Here is a 19,790-nt window from a genome sequence, read left to right as displayed (position 1 = left end):
GAGATCACAAGTAGGCAGAGAGGCAGGCAGAGAGAGCGGGCGGGGCGGGGTGGGGGGAGCCCGATGCGGGGCTCGATCACAGGACCCTGGGATCATGACCTGAGCCAAAGGCAGAGGCTTAACCCACTGAGCCACCCAGGCGCCCCCAGGCTTTGAATTTTTATTCTTTGATTGGAATATTAAAAACTAAGCAAGCATGATTTCTAAGCAAAAAGAACTTTTTTTTTTTTTAAAGATTTTATTTATTTATTTGACAGAGAGAGAGGTCACAAGTAGGCAGAGAGGCAGGCAGAAAGAGAGGAGGAAGCAGGCTCCCTGCAGAGCAGAGAGCCCGATGCGGGGCTCGATCCCAGGACCCTGAGATCATGACCTGAGCCGAAGGCAGCGGCTTAATCCACTGAGCCACCCAGGTGCCCCGCAAAAAGAACTTTTTATAGGGAATGTGCAAACATCACATGTTCTCTTTCCTACTGGCAGAAATATGATTTAGCTTTTGGAAAAGGACAAAGCCTTGCAGTAATCTGCTTAATAACAAGAGGCATTTGTCCTTGTCTGTTAATTCTACCTGCTTTCCTGACAAGGAGAAAGTAACTTAATGCTGCAGTCAGTGGGTTTCAGGTTCATAAGGGAAACTTTCCTTTCTGGAAAAATTAACAGGTCATGACAGTATGATACTATTTATAGTTTTTCATCTTTTAGATTCAACTTATATGGAGATTTGGTTGTCCTTGGTAACAGGACAAAATATAAAAGTTATCAACCTTGACAATGTAAAATAAGTGTCGCTGACAGGAAGTGAGAAGAACAGATGGAAAAAGAAGCACAAGTTCTAATGCCCCTTTTAAAAAAAATGGGTGAGTTGACAAAGACTGTCTTAAGGGATGAAATGAAAAATAGAGTTGTTGTTATCTAAAGTTACTAAGTTAAGCAGCAGAGGAAGTAAATTAATAATACAACTACTATATCAAACCCTGGAAGAAAGAATGAGATGATTGTAAGCTAAACATTCATTTTTTACAGTGGAAAGTCAACAGATAATATCTAAAGTTGATCAATCAAAAAAAAAAAAACAAAAAAAACCCGAACAGATAAAATTCTATTATTTGGAGCAATAGTCCAAATCTTTTTGATTGTACAACCCTCTCAGGAAAATATCTTAGAGCCCAAATCCCTGACATTTGTATATTTCCTTATTTATGTTCCATATAAACTTAAATGTAAATATATATTACATATATATTACAAATATATATTACATATATTTTGTGACTTACATAAAAACAGACATTAAAAGTGTATCAGAATAATTTTGAATGAATTTTTTATGGAGAGAGAACACTTATAGTAATAAACCAGAAACAGAAAATCATCAGCTATTCTGACAAAAATAAACATTTTAAGATATAAAAAAACTATATGAGAACAAAGCACTTCCCAGGATGTGTGCAGTTTTTACACACAGAGATCTAGAAGTTAGAGATGTAGCCACCAGGAAATCCCAAAAGATAGGAGGTTCAAAGAGGCCACCTTTCAGGAGTAAAGTTGGGGATACAGAGAAGTAGAAGGGGAGACTTACCAGGTGCATCATAAGCTCAGCTGTACTTTTTTACTTATTGCATACATGTTTTCTTTTGTATAAAGAATTAATCTAGGGGCACGGGTGGCTCAGTCGGTTATGCGCTGGACTCTTGATTTCAGCTCAGGTCATGATCTTGGGATTGTGAGGTCAACCCTGTGTGGACTATAGCCTCTGGCTCCGTGCTCAGTGGGAAGTCTGCTTCTCTGCCTCTCCCTCTGACCTCCCCCTCCATGTACGCTTGCTCTCTCATTCTAAAATAAATAAATCAGTGGTGCCTGGGTGGCTCGGTTAAGCGTGTGCCTTAGGCTCAGGTAATGATCCCAGGGTCCTGGAATCAAGCCCCACATCAGGCTCCCTGCTCAGTGGGGAGTCTGGTTCTCCCTCTACCGCTGTCACTCTCTCTTCCCCACCTCCACTCATGTCTTCTCTCTCTCACTCTCTTTCTCTCAAATAAATAAATAAAATCTAAAATAAATAATAAAAACTTCATTACAAAATAATAAAATAAATCAGTCTTCTTTTTTTTTTTTAAAGATTTTATTTATTTATTTGACAGAGAGAGAGATCACAAGTAGGCAGAGAAGCAGGCAGAGAGAGAGGAGGAAGCAGGCTCCCTGCGGAGCAGAGAGCCTGATGCGGGGCTCGATCCCAGGACCCTGAGATCATGACCTGAGCCGAAGGCAGCGGCTTAATCCACTGAGCCACCCAGGCGCCCCTAAATCAGTCTTTTTAAAATTAATCTAATCGGCCCCATAAAACTCTGTCCCTACCAGTGTTTACGCTGATTCATTCATTCATTCAACAAACGTTTATTGAACATCTGCTCTGGGCTAGGCACAGGGGATGGAAAAGGGCAACTAACATCTTGGCTCTCAAGGAAATCACAGTCTGGGGCAGAAAAAAAGCTAATAAAACCAGTGATGACAAACCAGTATCAAAAATGCTGAAAGAGAAGTCTGTGCCTCCTATCTTGCGAACAATCTGGGGCACAGAAGTGGACACTAATAGTGTGGGGGGTTTTAGGGACGGATCACTAAAAGGTCACTTAGTTTTGGAATTGAAACCTGAAGGATAAGTAAAACCTGAGAATAAACCAGGTAGAGAGGAATGCAGGGAAATGGGGAAAGGGGATTCTAGGGGGAAGGGGATTCTAGGGCAAAGGAGAAAAAGTGGGGGAGGGTAGATAGGCTGACACATGAGCATGGTGAGTTGGGTAAGGTGGACGTTTTTCAGGACCAGCAGGGCAAACAGTGCATGAGGTGGTGGAAGCAGGAATGAAAGAGCACGATAGAAAGGAACCAGAAATGAAGGGCCATGCTCAGAACTCTGCAGTCTCCTGAACTAGGTCAGATGTGTATTTGGGGGAACATTACTTTAGAAGCAACATGAAGATGGAGCTCAAAGGGATAATGAGGCAGGAAGGCCATTCTGGGGGCTATTATAGTGGGGCCAATGAGACGGAAGTAGAGAATCCTACCAGCAGGAGATAGATGGCCAATAGGTACATGAAAAGTACTCATCACTATTAATCATCAAGGAAATGCTCTTGAGTAACTGGAGAGTATCACTAACTGAAACTGGGAAAGAAGCAAGTTTTGAGGGGAGTAGAGTTTAGTTTAGGACATGCTAAATAAGAAGTGCCCCATAAGAGATTCTTAATCATAGGAAACAAACTGAGGGTTGCTGGAGGGAAGGGGGGTGGGGGGATGGGGTAACCGGGTGACAGACATTGAGGAGGGCACGTGATGTAATGAGCACTGGGGATTATGTAAGGCTGATGAATCAAAGGCCTGTACCTCTGAAATCAATATTACATTTTATGTTAATTAACTGAATTTAAATAAAAAAAGTTTTAGAAATATGATGTGCCATCTCCAAGTAGGTAACAAATAAGCAGCTAGAAGTGCAGATCTAAAGTTCTGGGAGAGAGGTTCGGGCTGGTGGTATACCTTGAGACTCATTAATATTTGGGTTGTACTGGAAGCCAAGTGAAGAGCTGCAATTACGCCCAGAGACTGTACAAGATGAGAAGCCAAAGAAGGCTGGAGTCCTGGGGAAAGCGGGGAGCAAAGGACTGAAGAGACTAAAGGAAAGGGCAGGAGAATCAGGAAAGAATGAAAGAAGGTCAGGGCAACAAGGAGGTAGTAAATGAGCCAGTAAGGGCAGCTAAAATGACAGGTCATGGCATCGTGACTGAATAGGGAAGGGAGGGAAGCCAGAGGGATTGGCTGAATGAAAGGCACGGGAGTGGCAAAGGCCTCAATTAGGAAGACGGTGATAAGATGGTGGTGGCGCTGAGAATAAAGGAGACAGGAGTCTGTGCTACCAGAGCTCAGTGTCTTAGAATGGTTACAGACTAGTTTTGAATGCATGTAAACACATGTGTACTACACTGCACAACCTGAGTATATGTTCAAGACAAAGGACAAGACGAGGGTCATAAATGGGCTCTGGCTTAACAGGATGAGGTGTGCCCAAATGTCAGCTGGCACATTAACAACAAAACCAAGCATTGTCTTCTTCAAGGGGTAAAGAACGACTCTAATTAAATATAGTAATAAGGAGACGTAAGTTACATTTTAAGACAGTTTTCTTAGAGTTTATAAGGTGAAATTTTCATGCTCTTAACTTTCATTTGTATAAGGGTACAAAAGTATTAAGAATAGTATCTGTTGTAAAAACCATTATTTTTGCATGTGATGTTCAGCAGCAATTTGCATTTTCTTCTGTAATAAGTACCCATGATTCCTCCCATAGTAATTATTGGAGTGATAAATACAAATCTCTTGGGATGTCTGACTGGCTCAGTCAGAAGAGTATGCAACTCTTGACTTTAGTGTCATTGAGTTCAAGTCCCACATTGGGTGTAGAGGTTACTAAAAAAAAAAAAAACTTAAAAAAATACAACTCTCTTATAAAATCTGTTCTATGACAACATCTTTAAACCTAATAGTAACGGAAAAGACACTAGTAAAATACTTTAGGAAATAACTGATTTTTTTAATTGTCGGAATTCAGTTGTATTCTTTTTGTGGTAGGCAGAATTCTAAAAATGTCTCTCAAGATTCCTACTCCCTGATTCAAACAACCCAGGTACTGCAATTAAGGGACTTTGCAGCTGGAATTAAGGTTACTAATCAACTGACTTAGAAGTAAATATCCTTGGTTATCTGGGTATACCCAATGTAATCACATGAGCCCTTAAAAGCAGAAGAGATAGGCAGAAGAGCCAGAGCATAGGGCAGAGAGGAAGTGAGAGAGATGTGAAGCATGCAGAGGACTCTACCACTCTTGCAGCTTTTAAGATGGAGAAGGGAGCCATGAACCAAAGGATGTAGGTGGCCTCTAGAAGCTGAGAACCACCCCAGCCAACAGCTAGCCAGGAAATGGACACCCCAGTCCTCTAACAGACTAGAAGCCAATTCATCCCCAGAGCTCCAGAAAGAAACTCAACCCTAGTGACACCTTGATTTTCAACCTCTGAAATCTGGAGCAGAGAACGAGTTAGGCCATACTGGGCCCAGACTTCTAACCTACAGAACTGTGAGATAAGGGTACAAATGGGTGTTGGTCCAAGCTGCTAAATTTGTGGTGCTATGTTCGAGAGCCACTGGAAAACAACACATTTTCTTCAATTACTGACTTCAGATGTGCTCTATCAAATCTCATTTTCTCAACCCTCAATGTAACTTTGGATAGAATTCACACATCTTCCAATAATACTCAGTTATTATGAAATCCAGTCTAATTTATTTTCCCCAAAACTTTTATTTTGAAAATCTTTAAATCTGTAGAGAATTTAAAATAGTATTTAAAAAAAACCCTTATACCTATATTCATCAATTGCTAACATTGTCCTATATTTGCTTGTTTTGTCACTCTCTCTAGACATAACATAAATATCTCTACCTTTCCTGCTTTCTTCTTCTCTGTATCAGTGATCCTCAACTAGGAACAATTTTGCCTCCCAGAGAACATCTGGCAAAGTCTGGAGACATTTTGATCATCACTACTGGGGGGTATTACTGGTATCTAGTGGGTAGAGGCCAGGGATGCTGCTAAACATCCTACAAAACAGAGCCCCACACAACAAATAATTATCCAGCCCAAAATGTCAATAGCACTAAGGTTAGAACATCCTGCTCTTGGGGTGCCTGGGTGGCTCAGTTGGTTGAGTGGCTGCCTTTGGCTCAGGTCATGATCCTGGAGTCCCAGGATCCGGGATCAAGTCCCACATTGGGCTCCCTGCTTGGTGGGGAGTCTGCTTCTCCTTGTGACCCTTCCACTTCTCATGCTTTCTTTCTCTCATTCTCTCTCTCTCTCTCTCACATAAATAAAGTTAAGAACAAAAAAAGAACATCCTGCTCTTTATACATGATGTATATATAAACAATTTTCCTCAATAATTTATAAGTAAATTATAGACATTGCAGTATTTTTTTACCCTAAATATTTCAGTTTATACCATCTAAAAATAAGGACACTCTTTTAAATAACACAGTTCACCAGTGATACAACAATATCATCCAGTGTGTAGTCCATTTTTAAATTTCCCCATTATCTCAAAAAAGTCCTTTAGCACCTTTTTTTTTTTATCTTTTTTTTTCCGTTTTATTTATTTTTTCAGCATAACAGTATTCATTCTTTTTGCACAACACCCAGTGCTCCATGCAAAACGTGCCCTCCCCATTACCCACCACCTGTTCCCCCAACCTCCCAGCCCTGACCCTTCAAAACCCTCAGGTTGTTTTTCAGAGTCCATAGTCTCTTATGAAGTGTGTAAACCTGGCGATTCACAGACCTGTACCCCTGGGGATAAAAATACATTATATGTTTATTAAAAAAAAAAAATTTGGAAGGGGAGGCGAACCATAAGAGACTTTAGCACCTTTTTTAAAAAAAAGATTTTATTTATTTATTTGACAGAGATCACAAGTAGGCAGAGAGGCAGGCAGAGAGAGAGGAAGGGAAGAAGGCTCCCCGCTGAACAGAGAGCCCAACTCGGCACTCAATCTCCGGACGCCGGGATCATGACCTGAGCCGAAGGCAGAGGCTTTAACCCACTGAGCCACCCAGGCGCCCCCCTTTAGCACTTTTTATTCAAAAGCTGGATCTAATCAATGGTACAGAGGTTGGCACGTTGATCAAGGTTTTAAATTTAATATAAATAAGAAGCTCTGTTTTCAAGCAATTGGGGGGCAGGCAGTAAAACTTGTGGTGCCACCTCTAGGATCTGTAAGTCTGTGACTCTGACACCATGCATCTCTAAAATGGATGCAGTAATTAATTCAGAAGGTCATTAGCATGTTGTAAATCTCTCTTGCAACAATATCCTCAAACATGATCACTCAGTTCTTAGGACAGAAAGGGGAACTGAGTTTATATTAACCCATAACCCTATTGAAAAAACACCAATCTGAAACAAGAAATCAAGAAGGAACTTTTTCCAAAGAAGACATGAAAATGGCCAACAAGCCCATGAAAAGATGCTCAACATCACTCATCATCAGGGAAATTCAAATCAAAACCAACCTGGGAGGGGCACCTGGGTGGCTCAGTTGGTGAATCACCTGCCTTCAGCTTAGGTCCTAACCTCAAGGCCTGGAATCAAGCCCCTCATGCAGTTCTCTGCTCAGCAGAGAATCTGCTTCTCCCTCTGTTCTCTCTCTCTCTCTCTCAAATAAATAAAATCTTAAAAAACAAAACGAAACAGTGAGATACCACCTCATACCTGTTAGTATGGCTACTATTAAAAAAACAACAACAACTGGGGCGCCTGGGTGGCTCAGTGGGTTAAAGCCTCTGCCTTCGGCTCAGGTCATGATCCCAGGGTCCTGGGATTGAGCCCTGCATCGGGCTCTCTGCTTCGCAGGGAGCCTGCTTCCTCCTCTCTCTCTGCCTGCCTCTCTGCCTTGTTGTGATTTCTCTCTGTCAAATAAATAAAATATTTGAAAAAAAAAAAAAAAAAGAACAACAACAAAAAAACCAAAAAGAACAAGTGCTGGCGAGGAGAGAGTCCTTGCGCACTGCTGGTGGGAATGTAAATGGTACAGACACAATAAAAAGTGTGGAGTTTCCTCAAAAAATTAAAAATAGAGGGGCGCCTGCGTGGCTCAGTGGGTTAAGCTGCTGCCTTCGGCTTAGGTCATGATCTCGGGGTCCTGGGATCGAGCCCCGCATCGGGCTCTCTGCTCCACAGGGAGCCTGCTTCCTCCTCTCTCTCTGCCTGCCTCTCTGCCTACTTGTGATCTCTCTCTCTCTGTCAAATAAATAAAATAATAAAATCTTTAAAAAAAAAATTAAAAATAGAATTACCCAATGATTTAGCAATCTTGCTTTTGGGTCTATGTCCAAAATAATTACAAGCAGGATCTCAAAGACATATTAGCGTTCCCATGTTCACTGCAGCATTGGCCACAATAGCCAAGAGGTGGAAGCAACCTAATGTCCATAGACTGAGGAATGGATGAGGAAAGTGTGGTCCACACATATAGTAGAATATTATTCAGCCTTTACAAAGAAGGAAATCTTGTCATATGTACAAGTTGGAAGAATCTTGAGGGCATTACACTAAGTGAAGTAAGTCAGTCACAAAAAGACAAATACTGCATGATTCTACTTATATGAGGTATCTGAAGAAGTCAGACTCATAGAAACAGAAAGTAGAATGTGGTTACCAAGCTGGCAGGGAGGGGAATATGGGGAGGTGTAGTTTAGTAAATACAGAGTTTCAGTTTTATAAAATGAAAAAGTTCCAGAGAGCTGCTGCCAACAATGTGCATGCATATATATATAATTTTTATTTCTTTGAAAGAGCAAGAGAGACAGAACAACAGACAGCATGAGTGGGAAGGACAGGGACAAGCAGACTCACTGCTGGACAGGGAGCCTAATGTAGGGCTCAATCCCAGAACCCTGGGACCATGACCTGAGCTGAAGGCAGTTGCTTAACCAACTGAGCCACCCAGGCACCCCAACGATGTGCATAATTAACACTAACATACCATACACTTAAAAATGATAAGATCATGATTTTATGTTGTATGTTTAGAGTCACAATAAAAAAAAAACAAAAAAAAACCCACAATACCAGAATCACATCTAAAAAAGATAATTATTTAATTTCATGAAATATTCAGTCAACTCCCCCCAACAAAAGAATTACTTATTTCTAAAGAAAAATTCATCCACTAATATTTTGGGTTTTTAAAAAATATGTTTACAATATCTTAGTTTTTCTAAATTCATATACTTTGTAGATTAAAATTTAAAAAAAATTATTTGCAAAATATTTGAATGTCTAGAAATATGTTTAAAAATGTGAGGGGCACCTGGGTGGCTCAGTGGGTTAAGCTGCTGCCTTCGGCTCAGGTCATGATCTCGGGGTCCTGGGATCGAGTCCCGCATCGGGCTCTCTGCTCAGCGAGGAGCCTGCTTCCCTCTCTCTCTCTGCCTGCCTCTCTGCCTACTTGTGATCTCTCTCTGTCAAATGAATAAAATCTTTAAAAAAAAAAAAAAAGACATTTAAAAATGTGAGACATTTAACTTTTCAACCAAATGATGTAAAAATATGGTATTTAACAGAATGGTACAGTATTGTTTCAAAGCAACTTTAAGAAATTAAAACACTGGTGGGGCACCTGGGTGGCTCAGTGGGTTGGGCCTCTGCCTTCGGCTCAGGTCATGATCCCAGGGTCTTGGGATCAAGCCCCGCATCGGGCTCTCGGCTCAACAGGGAGCCTGCTTCCTCCTCTCTCTCTGCCTACTTGTGATCTCTGTCTGTCAAATAAATAAAATCTTTTATTTTTTTATTTATTTTTTTTTTATAGATTTTATTTATTTATTTGACAGAGAGAGATCACAAGTAGATAGAGAGGCAGGCAGAGAGAGAGAGGGAAGCAGGCTCCCTGCTGAGCAGAGAGCCCGATGCGGGACTCGATCCCAGGACCCCGAGATCACGACCTGAGCCGAAGGCAGCGGCTTAACCCACTGAGCCACCCAGGCGCCCCAAATAAAATCTTTTAAAAAAAATAAAATAAAATAAAAAGAAAAGAAATTAAAACACTGGGGCCCCTGGGTGGTAGCTGGTTGAGTTCTTGTCTTAACTCTTATCTTAGGGTCAGGAGATCCAGCCCCATGTTGGGCTCCACACTCAGCACAGAGTTGACTTGGGACTCTATCTCCCTCTTGCTCTGCCCGTACCCCCCTCCCCCCACCGCATGTGTGCTCACTCTATCTTTAATCAATCAATCTTTAAAAAAAAAATGAAAATATTAAAATGTATCTAACTGCAAAAAGAAGAAAGAAAAGGAAAGGAAAAAAAGAAAAGAAAAGAAAGAACTTCTCCAGAGAATACAAAACAACTCTATAATACATCAAAGTGAAAACCAGGGCCGCGTTGGAAAGATGCCAATAAAGAAACCAGCCCATGCTACAACCCGAAAGTGTGGTGACGATGCAGTCTGTCTGGGAATTCATCACTTCTTTGAGATCCTAACAGAGGTAAAAAGCAATTAATGGTAATATCAGTGGCTACATTATAACTTTATGGTTGAATTTAAGACATTATGGGATGCATACGCTCTCAATGTACTGACCAGTCTCAGGAAGCTAATTATAGTTTTAGAGATTTAGTTTCAGGCAAAGGCAAAAATTAAGCTCTGAACGGCAGGTCTAACAAACATGATGAGAACCACACCACCTATAGCCTTGGGGGAAGAGGGAACCACTACCTGCTCTAATTATCCTTAGACCTAAAATAATCCTGGAGGCTGAAAACAGGCAAGAAGCCGTAATACCCTTAGTACCGTATTTGTCGACACCATCACCTACTACCAATTAACCTAGATCAGTAACCCCATCTGGCACTAAATCCCACAAAAGAGCCACACAAAGTCATAAAGAACAAAACCATCTATAGCAGTCATGTTTGAGAAAACAGTACTAATAAAACCAAAGAGCCTGGTACAGAAATGTTAAACAAGTGCCCACACCCTGATAAGAACATGCTATCCATCCATTCCTTCAGGGCAGGTCTACTGAACACATCATTGAAACTGTTAGTCATTTTTAAGAAGATGCCTCAAGAAATATAAAACTTTTGCAATCTAAAGGGCTTGAAAACCTTTACAAGTACCTATATGTCTCAAACTTCAAATTCCATTAGAATTGCAGTAGCTTTTTCAATGCAACAGGGCATGCAGACAGAATGACTAGAATGGAAATGTGTATAATCTAAATATAGAGAATTGCTCTAAATTGTCTTCACTTTCATTCTTCCAGGACTTGATGATAGTGAGAAAGAAGAAGGTATTCTAAACTAAAGCCAAGGAATTATAGGGCTGTGTAATCAGTCCCACTCAGACTCGACGAAACCCTAAACAAAGCAGATCCTAATTTGTAGAAAACACACTGCTAAAAACAGATCAACACAGGTGTCATTCTGGGTCACTACAACCCAGCAGGCCACAAGTAGTATCGTCATAATGGTGTGTGGCAAAAAAACACTGTCTGAAAATGGTCTGAGCTGGTTAATAGACCCACAGTTTACGATTTTTGACAGAGGACTCTATTCAGTGTGCCACAATGGTTAGCAAGGCCAGGAAGTACTATCTCTGGGTAAGGCTTCAACAGACTGGCTGGAAAGGATGGAACTCCAAGTTAGTATGCTCTGAGAATGATGCCCTGTCATGAGACGCTTGCTGCTCAGGTAAGTGTTTGCAGGTCGCAAACCTTCCTGGCTGACAGAGGCCCCATAGACAAACAGTACACCAGCTCTGCTTCTCTGGAAGAAGTACTCCCTGCCTCATAAAACTGGCATTGGTGGAATCTGCAACAAGGGGCAGAGAAAAGGACCATATCAATGAGATAAACTCATTTCCTTTCCTTTTTTTCCCCCCACAGTTTTATTGAGAGATGATTCACAAACCATACATTTTATTCATTTAAAGTATGCAATTCAATGGTTCTTGGTATATTCATAGAGTGCAACCATCAACAGTCTCAGTTTTAGAACATTCCCATTACCCCCAAAATAAACCTCATATCCATTTCTCCCCAACCCTCCCAGTCCTAGGCAACAACTAACCCATTTTCTGTCTTTATAGATTTACCTTTTCTGGACATTTCATATAAATGGAACTATATAATATATGGTATTTTATGGCTGGTTTCCTTCATATATTTAATATTTTCAAGGTTCATCCATTGTATACATCAGTTATTGTATACATCAGTTCTTCATTCCTCTTTAAGATTTTTTTTTTTTTAAGATTTTATTTATTCATTTGACAGACAGAGATCACAAGTAGGCAGACAGGCAGGCAGAGAGAGGAAGGGAAGCAGGCTCCCTGCTGAGCAGAGAGCCCTGATGCGGAGTGCTTGATCCCAGGACCCTGAGATCATGACCTGAACCGAAGGCAGAGGCTTTAACCCCCTGAGCCACCCAGGTGCCCTTAAGATTTTTTAAAATTCATTTATTTGACAGACAGAGATCACAAGCAGGCAGAGAGGCAGGCAGAGAGAGAGGAAGGGAAGCAGGCTCCCTGCTGAGCAGAGAGCTGGATGGATGCGGGGCTTGATCCCAGGACCCGAGACCATGACCTGGGCCGAAGGCAGAGGCTTTTACCCACTGAGCCACCCAGGTGCCCTTTCATTCCTTTTTTTGCTGAATAATATTCTACTATGTGGATATACCACACAGTGCTTCATGAGCCATGGAATCTCTTCTGCTATATAAACAAAGCTTTAAGCAGTGATTAGGCCCCCACATTAGCCCACAAATGCTTATTTAATCTATACTACAGCTGAAAATATATCATTAATTGCATAATGCTATAGTTTTCTAGAAGCATTATCAATTATCACAGTGTTATCTGGACCAATAAAAATAGCAGGATTGGGGCGCCTGGGTGGCTCAGTGGGTTAAGCCTCTGCCTTCGGCTCAGGTCATGATCTCAGGGTCCTAGGATCCAGCCCTGCATTGGGCTCTCTGCTCAGCGGGGAGCCTGCTTCCTCCTCTCTCTCTGCGCGCCTCTCTGCCTACTTGTGATCTCTCTCTCTCTCTGTCAAATAAATAAAATCGTTAAAAAAAAAATAGCAGGATTGAAAGTCCTTTATAATGAAGTCAACTGATTAAATTTTTTTCCCTGTAAATTGTAGGAAGAAAAGAACTTGTATGCCCTGAGGACTAAACACTTCAGGACATACCTGTTTTTCACCTCACCCAGTTGAAGACAAACAATAAAATTACAGCTGTATAAAGCTGGTCTCTGCAACTTCCCTCTCTTTCTGCTGGGCCCTTCCTCTTCCAACCCCCCCATCTTTGAAATCCAATTCCTCCTACTCTTCACTCCATACCCTATCCCCCAAACAAAGCAAGATCATTTAAACCTGTTAACTAAAGCATCCTCCTTCTAAAATAATACATTTACATGAAAATGTTACTTAAACCAGACATTTACTTTCTAAAACATTCTCCCAAAACACAAAATGAGAATTAGTTTCTATAGAAGAACTCTTTCTCCAGCATGAACAAGCTGGTGAGGGGGTAGTTTTTTGTTTTGTTTTTGCCAAGAGACCCTCCCCAATCACAGTAAGCCCACTCCATAGCAAATTCAATCAGTCCTCTCAAGGTAATGCATAGCCACAAGGAGGGCAGAGAAAAATAAGGAACTGTTATCAAATTTGTTACATATAATAATTGTATTATGTTTATGTCTAAAAATATCCTTAACTGTTAGAAATGCATAATAAGGTATTTGGATAGAATTATGTGATATGTGAGATTTGTTTCAAAATACTTTAGCTGATTGGAAGAATATTATTAAAATGTCCATACTACCCAAAGCCATTTACAGACTTAATGCAAACCCTCATAGAATACCAACAACATTTTTCACAGAACTAGAACAAATAATCTTAAAATTTGTAAGAAGCCACAAAAACCCTGAATAGCCAAAACAATCTTGAAAAAAAAAAACAACAAAAAAAAAAAACTGGAGGTATCACAATATCAGATTTCAAGGCACACTACAAAACTGTAGTAATCAAAACAGTATGGTACTGGCACAAAAATAGACACATAAATCAATGAAACAGAACAGAGAACTCAGAAATAATTGACCACGATTATATGGTCAATTAATCTTCAACAAAGGAGGCAACAGAAAAAGACAGTCTCTTCAACAAATGGTTCTGGGAAAAGTAGACACCAACATGCAAAAGAATGAAACTGGAACACTTTCTTACACTGCACACAAAAATAAATTTAGAATAGATTAAGGACCTAAATGTGAGACCTAAAATCATAAAAATCCCAGAAGAGAGCACAGGCAGTAATTTCTTTGACATCAGCTGTAGCAACCTTTTTCTGGATATGCCTCCCGAGGCAAGGGAAACAGAAGCAAAAATAAACTTTTGGGACAATATCAAAATAAAAACTTCTGCACAGAAAAGGAAACAATCCACAAAGTTAAAAGGCAACCTACTGAATGTGAGAGAGTATTTGCAAACGACATATTTGATAAAGGGTTAGTATCCAAAATACAAAAAGAACTTATAAAACTCAACACCCAAAAACAAATAATCCAATTTAAAAATAGGCAAAAGACATGAGCAGACATTTCTCCAAAGAAGACAAACAGATGGCCAACAGACATATTGAAAGATGCTCACCATCACTCATCATCAGGGACATGCAACTCAAAACCACAATGTGGTATCACCTCACATCTGCCAGAATGGCTAAAATCGAAAACTCAAGAAACAAGTGTTGGTAAGGATGTAGAGAAAAAGGAAACCGCTTGCACTGTTGGTAGGATGCAAACTGGTGCAGCCACTGCGGAAATCAGTATGGAGGTTCCTCAAAAAATTAAAAATAGCATTTGGTCTTTTAGTGAGGCTGCAGGGGTGGCTGCTGTTCTGAGCTTTGCAATGTCACCCAAGGACAAGAAAGATGCCAGAAAGTCAACCAAGAAAGAAAAAGACCCAGTGAACAAACCTGGGCTAAGACCAAAAGGAAGTGATCCAAAGGCAAAGTTCAGCACAAGCTCAATAACCTGGTCTTGTTTGACAAAACAAGATATGACAAACTTTGTAAGGAAGTTCTCAGCTATAAGCTTATAACCTCAGCTGTTGCCTCTGAGAGACTGAAGATCCAAGGTTCCTAGCCAGGGCAGTCCTCCAGGAGCTCCTTAGTAAAAGACTTAAGAAACTTGTTTCAAAGCACAGAACTCAAGTAATTTACACAAGAAATACCAAGGTGGAGATACCCCAGCTGCTGGTGAAGATGCATGAACAGATCCTACCAACTGTACATTTTGAAAAAACTTTATTAAATACAAAAATTTAAAAAGAATTACCCTATCATCTAGTAATTTCACTCCTGGGTAATTTATCCAAAGAATATGAAAACACAAATTCAAAAAGATTAGCACACCCTTATGTTTACTGCAACATTATCTACAATAGCTAAATTATGGAAGCAGCCCAAGTGTCTGTCAATAGATAGTGGATAAAGAAGTGGTGTGTGTGTGTGTGTGTGTGTGTGTGTGTGTGTGTGTGTATAACTGAGCCATGAAAAGGAATGACATCTTGCCATTTGCAACAACATGGATGGAGCTAGAGAGTATAATGCTAAGTGAAATAAGTTGGTCAGAGAAAAACAAATTCCATATATGGAATTTAAGAAACAAGTGAACAAAGGAAAAAAGAGATCATCCAAAACCAGATTCTTAATTATAGAGAACAAACTGATGGTTACCAGAGGGGAGGCATGTGGGGGGATGGATGAAATAGGTGATGGGGATTAAGAGTACTATTATCTTGATGAGTACTGAATAATGTATGGAATTGTTGTATCACTATATTGTACACCTGAAACTAATATAACACTGCATGTTAACTATACGAGAACTAAAATTTTTTTTTAAATCCAAAAAAAATCCCACTTCAGTTGCAAGGAGGACAATGAGAGGAGAAATGAAAGAAAATACTGATAACTGCTGAGAGCAGGTGATAGGTAGGTGAGAGTTCATTATTCTTTTCTGTCTTATGTATGCATAAAAATTTCTATAGTAAAAGGTTTTAAAAGAGCGAGAGACTGTTCTCTTACTCACAGGTAGTCTTTTGCTTCTTCTCTTTTCCTTCATTGCACCTACTGTTGTCATTATACATTTTTGAGATTATTTAATGTTTGCCTCTAACTAGACTTTAAGCTCCACGAGGATTATAAAGATGTTTGCTTAGCTGTAGTAGAATTGCTATCACCTCACTAAATTTCTGGCATGTGACAGGCCTCCAACAAATATTAAGTCAATGATTTAGTCAATATGATAAGTCATTGTGAAACTGGGTCAATATCAATAAATGCTCAATAAATAAAATGGAGGGGAAAGCCAGAAACCTTTGGATGAAGGAATTCAACATATTTACTTATATGTACTTACCATTTAAATTCACATGCTTTTCTATTTAAAGTTAGTAAAAATGTCACAAAAACAGATTTAACTTCATCTAGCTTGGCTTCACTACACTCATGTGATGTACTCAGTTAATAACTATAATCTCCATTTTATGATATGGAAACTATGGAACTAAAAAGTTAGGAAACTTTTTCAAGGTCATGATGAAACAGAAGCACAAATGAACAAAGATCAGCTCTGTTCTCAGGCCTCATGCTGTTTCTAAAAGAACACGATTTTAGTCTCAGGAAAAATAAAACAATAAAAGAGGAAAGGGAGTACTGTATATATTAATTCAATCTTCAGTGGCTAAGAAACTTGAGCAGCTGTATGACAATCTCAGTTGGAAATGTTTTGACTTTGCCCAAAACAATTTCAAGGTTGAAGTGCCTAGTAGTAGAGAAATTGTAAAACCAGAAGATGAGCATTTAGACAACGGGGAACAGAAAAAGGTGACAATTAAGTAATTTTTTTTTAACTGGTTAAATTGAATTAGTTTAATGAGGGACAACTAACAAGAAAATTCATAAAGGGAATAAATACTAATACCAAGACATTAAGATACCAGTTCCCAAACTTAGGTTCCCAAGTTTCAAGTTTATTTATCTCAAATATAATACTAGAATTAATAATGTTTCTATTTAATTATTATTTTATATAGAGGTAGCCTACTAAAATATCACTATGCTCCTAAATCCTTTTGAAATGGTTAAAATCCAAGTTTACCTTAATTTAGTAATAGATAATGATGTGCACATTCAGAAAGGCAGAACTGCCAAAGGTTTGTGATTAATGGAAATATAACTATTTGTAAAACTAATCTTAGGGGCGCCTGGGTGGCTCAGTGGGTTAAAGCCTCTGCCTTCGGCTCAGGTCATGATCTCAGGGTCCTGGGATCGAGCCCTGCATCGGGCTCTCTGCTCCACAGGGAGCCTGCTTCCTCCTCTCTCTCTGCCTGCCTCTCTGCCTGCTTGTGATTTCTGTCTGTCAAATAAATAAAATTAAAAAAAATAATAATCTTAATTCAGCCAATCTGAAAGCTCTTGAGTTACGGTGCCAAAACATGTCACAGCCACATTTATGGAGAACATTTAGAGACAAACTAATCAAAGTCTAAAATAAAGTCTGCCGCAGACTCTTAAAAAATATATATATATATATTTTTATATATATATACATACCTAGTTTTAGAAAAAAAATTAAATATTCCAATAAACTTATTTTGGGGAGAGAGTCTGGTAAGACCTTTTTTTTGTTGTTGTTCCCATAGAGGGTTACAAAGAGTTATCTGGCCTGGGCTAAATTCTACACTGGGTTACTCTACTGTACTCAAGCGTAATTACTACTGTTGGAGCTGCTACAAGGACTCAGGGCATTCGTTCAGCTTTACTCCTGTAGTCTCTATATCATGGGTTGTCAAATTATGCTTCCAATTTGCAGTACATCATTCACTGCAGGGTAACGATTTACATATGCAATTTCCAAACAAGAATGAAAGATTTACTTGCCCCTTGATGGCTTCTCCTCAACTTTTAAAGTAATTTATAAAAGCGCCAACTGAGCATGACTTCCCATCCCCAAATCATCTATCAATGCCTTAAGCTTTTTAATGTAAGCGGTTAAAGGAGTACTGTCCTCTGAAGGCAGACAACACTGCCGACCCACGCGAGGCACTGATTTGTAGTTGTTTTTCCACTGGGGTGATGGATTTGCGCTCAGCTACTCACGGTGCCTACTAGGTCCCCCTGTTGACCAACAGTACGTGAAGGCAGTAGTAGGGTTCGAAGACACAGACTGGCAGCGGCACAGAGGGTGGAACGGGAAATCATGAAAGATTAACACGCGAACGGTACACATGACATGACTGAGAATTACGTTTGCATTGCTGGGGTATTTGAGATCGGCACCAGACACTGTCCCCTTTCCTTCTGGAAAGCAAACACCCATTCCTCTTTTTCGGGCTTCCGAGTCCTACCTCCTGTTTAAATCACGAGTGTGATGGAAAGACCGAACCGAGGGGCTCAGCACTAGGCACACGTCGCTTCTCGGGGATCTGGGGAAACCCTGATGTGACAAATTGCCATAATTTTCTAAAATATGGTGGAATGACACACCACCTCTCCTACCACCGACCGAAGACACAGAGTCGTGAAAAGCCGACCTGCGGGGCCCACGGGGGAGGGGGAGGAGGAGGAGAGCGCCAGACCAGGGAGCAGCCGGCGCACGTCCCGAGCCCAAGCTGCCAAGCCTCAACTACTAGAGGCGTAGGGTTGCACCCAGGTCACGTCTCGGGGCTCTCGGGATGCTAGGGGCGCCAGGGCGAGCCCGGGCGCGGAGACCCGGGCCCCGGAGCCCGGCGGCCAGAGCGCGAGAGGCGCCGGGGCAGCCATGGGGGGCGCGGGCAGCTCCACCGTAGGGTCTGCGGCTCCCGGGCGGCCGGGGAGGGCGCGCCGCCAGGTACCGGACAGCAGGGGGCAGCGGGTTTCGGGCGGGCGCCGACCTAGGGAGGGAGGAAGGAGGCAGGCGAGTCCCGCACCGCGGGGGAGGGCGCCCAACGGGCTCGCCGCCGGCCTACCTGGAGGTAATAGGGTTTCCTTAGCCAGGCCCCCGGACAGAGACTCCTCGCCATGGTAATCACACATCGCCCCGCCGCGCCGCAGTCAGAGGCGGACCCGAGCGCTGGCGACCCGGCTCCCCGCCTTCCCCCTCCTCCCCGCCCCCAGCCCGCCCGGGCCCGCCCACTCCTCCGCCCCCGCCGCGGCGAGCGCCGCGCTCCCCCCGGCCCCGCTGCGGTGGCGGCGGCCGCCTGCCCGAGGCTCAGCCTCCGGCTCTGCTAGCCCGGCCGCCGCGGCTATCACAGCCGCGGTTGCCGACTCCGCCATAAAGGGGAGTCGCGCCTTGCCTCGGCCGACACAAATCCAACTGCGCCTCGCGCTTAAAGGGGAGGCGTGCGGAGGAGGCAGAGGGTGTCGCGGAAGGCCGGGTGTCGCACGCTCCACGCGGGGAGGGGCGGGTCGAGCTGGGAGTGTGCTGCGCGGGCTGGAGCGCAGACCCTTCGGATCTCCCAGACCCAGCTGTTGGCTCCCGGCTCCCAGCGCCGCAGGCGCCAAGCGTCCCGCCAACGCCGCTACCCTTCCAGTTCGGACTGACGTTCCCTTAGGACTGTGCTCCATCAGTCGGGACGTGTCTGGGCGGGCTGCACGGAAATTTAAGGGAAGCTTGGGGTTCCTTGCATGGAGACGGGCTCGTTCTCCCTCGCGCGCGGCGGCGGGTGCGGCCTGGGCGGGGGGCGTCTGCCGCAGCCCGAAAGGCCTTCGCGCGCAAGCCCCTGAGGACTGGGCTCTGCGCTTGTGGCGGAGCGAACGCGGACAGGACTCCTCTCTGCTGAACTGAGAGTGTCCCCCAAAGCCATTTCGCTTCTTAATGGCCTTAAACTTTTTTTTTATAATGTACTTTTTAAAAAAAATTCAGACTTTAAGTTTGTATTGTTTTCAAACATCTTCAGAGTTTTCCTGGCCCCACCCAGAAACCCTGACTTAGAAAAAAAAAAAATAGTACTGAATTAAATGTAGTCCTGAAAATAGAAGACCTGGGACGTGGCATAGTTACTCAGGGAAGGCTACAGAACCGAAGGGTGTGGTGTCTGTCTTTTGACAGTGAAGTCCAAATAAGGGAAAAAAGAGCCACCCTAGTAGGAGAACAGCTGTTGATCCGAGAGACTCTCGTAATGAAGGAAGACGCGTTTTTGC

At 42.1% G+C, this 19,790-nt stretch overlaps 1 protein-coding gene and 1 pseudogene across 2 annotated transcripts in view; one reads left to right on the top strand and one right to left on the bottom strand.

Moving 5' to 3' along the window:
• DIPK1A (divergent protein kinase domain 1A) overlaps nucleotides 1-18,727 on the bottom strand; it is a 128,438-nt gene extending 109,711 nt beyond the window's left edge. Inside the window, exon 1 of one of the 2 annotated variants that reach the window (XM_046011167.1) lies at nucleotides 18,617-18,727. In XM_046011167.1, coding sequence (XP_045867123.1) covers nucleotides 18,617-18,670 — 54 coding nt within the window. In that variant the 5' untranslated portion in view covers nucleotides 18,671-18,727. Of the gene's footprint in view, nucleotides 1-1,576; nucleotides 1,603-18,616 lie in introns of those variants that run through there. The other variant, XM_046011177.1, reaches the window with a different exon arrangement.
• LOC123946107 lies at nucleotides 14,513-14,875 on the top strand (annotated as a pseudogene).
• Nucleotides 18,728-19,790: the final 1,063 nt, after the last annotated feature.

Source organism: Meles meles, chromosome 1 (genome assembly GCF_922984935.1).
Source record: "Meles meles chromosome 1, mMelMel3.1 paternal haplotype, whole genome shotgun sequence".
Classification (NCBI taxonomy): domain Eukaryota; kingdom Metazoa; phylum Chordata; class Mammalia; order Carnivora; family Mustelidae; genus Meles; species Meles meles.
Note: the sequence above shows the minus strand (reverse complement) of the source record. Positions and strands in the feature narration are given on the sequence as shown.